A 4,467-nucleotide genomic window follows, 5' to 3' on the forward strand; every position below is an offset into this window, starting at 1 on the left:
GTGTGTGTGTGTGTGTGTGTGTGTGTTCTCAGAATTAGAAAGTATTTTTTAATTCATAAAATGAGCATAAGCCACTTCTGACCACCCCAGGCAGTCAAAGTTGTCACTATTTGCTCCTTTTATTTTGAAAAGAGAGTCATTTTTTAACACAGTTATTCTGTATAGTGCCAGATGTCTTTATGGTTAACTTAGTTTTAATTAAAGCTATTAGAGAGCAGGGGCAATTTTAGCAGCAACTCTATATCTAATATGAGTAATGGTGTTAGACATAGAGGTACTCTGTGTGCATTTTGTTACGTAGCTCCCTCCATTCCCATATATTCTGCATGGTTTTAAGTTGAGCACTGCCTAGCTGAGTGGCAAGAAATGCTGTTGGACAAAGAGAGAACAAGTAAAAAATAAATAAATAAATAGCAATCGCATGTGATAATTCTGCAGCTGCGTAAGACAAAATTCTGGATTCTATAATGTCCTATGAAGGCATTTTCAAATATTTAATAGGGTCTTCCAAATTGCTTTAAGCTCACATCACACATTCCAAACAAGCAAACAACCACTGCAACAGAGAGTGAGAGAGAGTAATATTTCTGCTTGCTCTGCAGTCTTAGTTGGATTTCACATAGGCCTAATCCTTTGCAGGTCATAGCCTTCCACTGGGAAATTCTCTGAAATCAGTTCTTTTAATTACTTACTTCCCACGGCTGCTGCTGCTCTTGCAGGCTGATGCTATGCAGACACAGAGCGGCAGTTAGACAGCAAAAACACGTCCACCACCAGCACTGCATTAGTTTAATGATTATTATTCCTGAACTGTCCCTGTTGTCATCATCGTCACCCCCACTGTGTTGTTGATCTATATTGCTTCATGTGCGCACTTACTTACCAATAGGCAGAGGCGGGATGAGTGCTGGCATGCCATAATAGGAAAATGCTCCATTTTCAAAGAGGAGAGCCTCCTTTCCCACCTCTACCTCCACCCGTCCCTGCAACGTCAACACAGACATCCACATGCATTAGCTCTGAGCTCATTGTTTGACATACACACTGAAGTGACCACGCATCTAATAGAGCCTCCAACAAAAGACATATGGAGAAAAACACTGAAACTGTGAAAACATAAAGCACAGAAGTGTTATACACTGACCAAAATTATAAACGCAGCACATTGTTTTTACCCCCATTTTTCACAAGCTGAAATCAAAGATCTAAGATTTTTTCTACGTACACAAAATGCCTATTTCTCTCAAATATTGTTCACAAATCTGTCTAAATCAGTGCTAGTGAGCACTTCTCCTTTGCAGAGAAAATCCATTCATCTCACAGGTGTGGCAAATCAAGATGCTGATTAGACAACTCATTATTATTATTATTATTATTATTTGGCTTAAAAAGCAGCAGTGGAGTTTGTGATTTACCTGCAGAATGAGGACAAAGTAGTCCACCGGTTTGTTTCTCTGGAAGAGGTAGTGTTGAGGAGCGTGTTTGTTCTTGGGGTTGAACTTGAGTTCCTGCACAACGCTGGGATGTTTGATGAGACGCAGCAAGATCTTCTCTGACAGGTGACATGGCCTAAAGGGCTCTACCTCTACAAGATAGATGCACACAAGCACACACACAAGAACACACCAAAACTGGAGTCAAAGAAAGAACACCTACACCTACAAATGCTACTGCACAAAGTACATGAACACATGCATGAACACACATACGATGCTACCTGTTGCCAAGAAGCGGTGTGTTGCGAGCAGCAACTGGGGCGAGATCTTCACCTTCAGCTCATTTTCTGCCAGCTTAAAGATGGAAAAATCTTGCTGTTTCCTCTCGTGGTGGGATACTCGCCTTTTGGTCCGGTTATCGGCTACAAACACACACAGATTGCAAATCGTATAAGGTGCAAGGTATGCAGTCGGATTTCACATTTTATATATTCTCAGATAATAGCTGAAGGAGGGAATGGTGTACCTTTTTCACTGATTTGGTTTGCCTCACTAGATAAATACAGTATTCTTGTTGGCACTAAAAGGAATTAGAAGCTACTTTAAGGAGCCACTGATGCTGGATGCTAACAAACACTACACATGTATTAGTAAGTTTGTCTACAGCTGTAGATAGCTTGAAATTACCCACCTCTGATTGATAAATTGACTTATTCTCTGCAATTGTGAGGAGCATTAAACACATTATATCCCCTTGCATAAACCGTAGCTACAGTAGGAACAGCTGGTGCTATAAATGCCTCAAGTGCAAAGTCTGGAGAAATTAGCCCCCCTGTGCTGTATATGCACATAATTATGCATGTGCGGACACACACAAAACAAAAGTTTATGAACACCCACGCAAGTGCGCCAATGAATGCTTCACACACTGCATGTACTTAAATTTGAAGCACACTTCAAAATGTGATGTTCGTGGCTGATTTTCCCAACTGTGGCGTCGTAAATAGTAAAATTCAGTGAGTGAAATGAAAGCACAGACCAGATTAGATATTAAATGAAGAGAGTTTGGCATTTGACTTCCTCTCTGTGGAAAGCCTTTCCAGCCAATAAAAGATGAGTGGATTATGGTATTATCTCTGAGACTGGGCCATTTATTCACGTTAAATTATGCATCAGCAAGGAGCCGAGAGCAACAGGGGAGAGAACATGGGATCAATAGTTTAATGAGAAAGCAGGAGAGGAGATTATGGAAAGGAAATTCCAATGTACTTTTACTGCGAAAATGCTAATATAAATATTACTTTGTACTGCATTTGTTGTCGAATTGAGCATTTCCCAGTGATGTTGTGTACCACAGAGCTGGAAAATCTCTGTTAGCTGCTGTGACAAACTGAGGGAAAATCTATTCAGAGTGGGAACTGGAAATATAATTAAATTGATTCACAGCTAATGCAACAGTGACTTTGAAAAGTCTGAGTTTTAGAATCAGAGTGTTTATGCATCATACATACTATACAGGTCTGTCTCATCCACAATCTCAGACTTGATGATCTCTTCTATGACATCCTCCAGGGTGACGATGCCCATCACTTCATAGAAGGGGTCTCCCTCGCCTTCGCTGTTCACCCTCTGCACCACAGCCAGATGGGACTTACCTGTGTTTGCCAGAAAGCAAAAAGGGTGAGTTCAAATGTTTTCACAATGAGAGTTTATGATAAAAAAAACTGCCCGTGCAATGGGTTGAGAGGCAACGTCTCTGGATAAATTAAAATAACATGAGTCAACAGCCTTCAACTGGATCTGTGCAGTCAAGATGAAAATCACCATTAACACACCAGCTGGAGCTCAGAGGAATTAAAGAAAGAAGCAATCCATCTTTTGAATGCAATGATGATTGCAATGTCATGACTCCCCGAGAGAGAGACAGAGAGAGAGAGAAAGAAAGAAAGAAAGAAAGAAAGAAAGAAAGAAAGAAAGAAAGAAAGAAAGAAAGAAAGAAAGAGAGAGAGTGTGTGTGTGTGTGTGTCTTTGAAACTTCCTTTTCACACATGCCTGCTTTTACATTGTATCTTAAAACAGCAACACCCTGTCAATCATTTCCTGAGCATTGTGATGCTAAACTATTGTGTGTGTGTGTGTGGTGGTGTGTGTGTGTGTGTGTGTGTGTGTGTGTGTGTGTGTGTGTGTGTGTATGACTCAGATGACCAGAAAATGGGGGGATTAGTTTTAAGACACTTTGACAGTTTGGAAGATGGGCCCTTACGTAAACCCTGTGATCACGTAAGCAGTTTGGGGATGCCTGCATGTGCTGACTAAATTGCCCATGCCGCTACCACCTCTGTTAAAAACACACACATGTACACTTTACACATCCATTAGCAAACCCATCGCTCCCCCTCAGTAAGCTCAGTTGGGCTGAACATGACAATCCCACCTGATATAATGAAACAACGTCTCCAGAACAGGCCAATGAAGCAAGTGTAGACAACAAGAAGTTAAACTTGCCGCCACACTGGGCCATCAGCAGCAGAGAAGAACAAATGACCATGAACACATTAACAAACCAATGATATTAGTTAACGAAAATGCTTAATGTATTTAATGTAAATTTGTGCTTTGTCGTCATAACCATCACTGTCACGGTTCTTCTTATGTCAAATAAGTTATCTCACCAATTTTTACAATGTCACTTCGACTTTACTTTGACCAAAATCAGTGGCTCAAATGGGATGGGATTTAGGGGATCACTGCCAGGGGATCAAATGTTTTAATCTACTGCAACAAGACCAAAACAAAATCCTGATTGACTGAAGGGCAGCTGTCTCCAAACATCGAACTCTGGCTGTGTGAGATTGGCGGAGGTGACACGTTTGTACTCAGCACTCAGGTCAGCTTGTCTGAAGAGCTCAGGTGAGTCAGAGGTGGATTTGTAGATTTGCCATCAGCTGCTGATGTGCCCTGGCACTGCATTACATCATTCATATGTTACATAATACTCGTGCAGAATCACACACACACACACACACACACA

The 4,467-nt window shown here is 41.1% G+C and overlaps 1 protein-coding gene across 1 annotated transcript in view; it reads right to left on the reverse strand.

Annotated features, from left to right (window-relative positions):
- Positions 1 to 4,467, reverse strand: part of cnnm1 (cyclin and CBS domain divalent metal cation transport mediator 1) — a 13,391-nt gene that overhangs the window by 4,656 nt on the left and 4,268 nt on the right. Inside the window, exons 2-5 of the mRNA XM_032541212.1 lie at positions 2,948 to 3,091; positions 1,718 to 1,858; positions 1,416 to 1,585; positions 884 to 983 (exon numbers count right to left, since the gene is read on the reverse strand). Of these exons, the coding sequence (XP_032397103.1) occupies positions 884 to 983; positions 1,416 to 1,585; positions 1,718 to 1,858; positions 2,948 to 3,091 (555 nt within the window). The remainder of the gene's footprint in view (positions 1 to 883; positions 984 to 1,415; positions 1,586 to 1,717; positions 1,859 to 2,947; positions 3,092 to 4,467) is intronic.

This window comes from Etheostoma spectabile, chromosome 17 (genome assembly GCF_008692095.1).
Source record: "Etheostoma spectabile isolate EspeVRDwgs_2016 chromosome 17, UIUC_Espe_1.0, whole genome shotgun sequence".
NCBI lineage: Eukaryota > Metazoa > Chordata > Actinopteri > Perciformes > Percidae > Etheostoma > Etheostoma spectabile.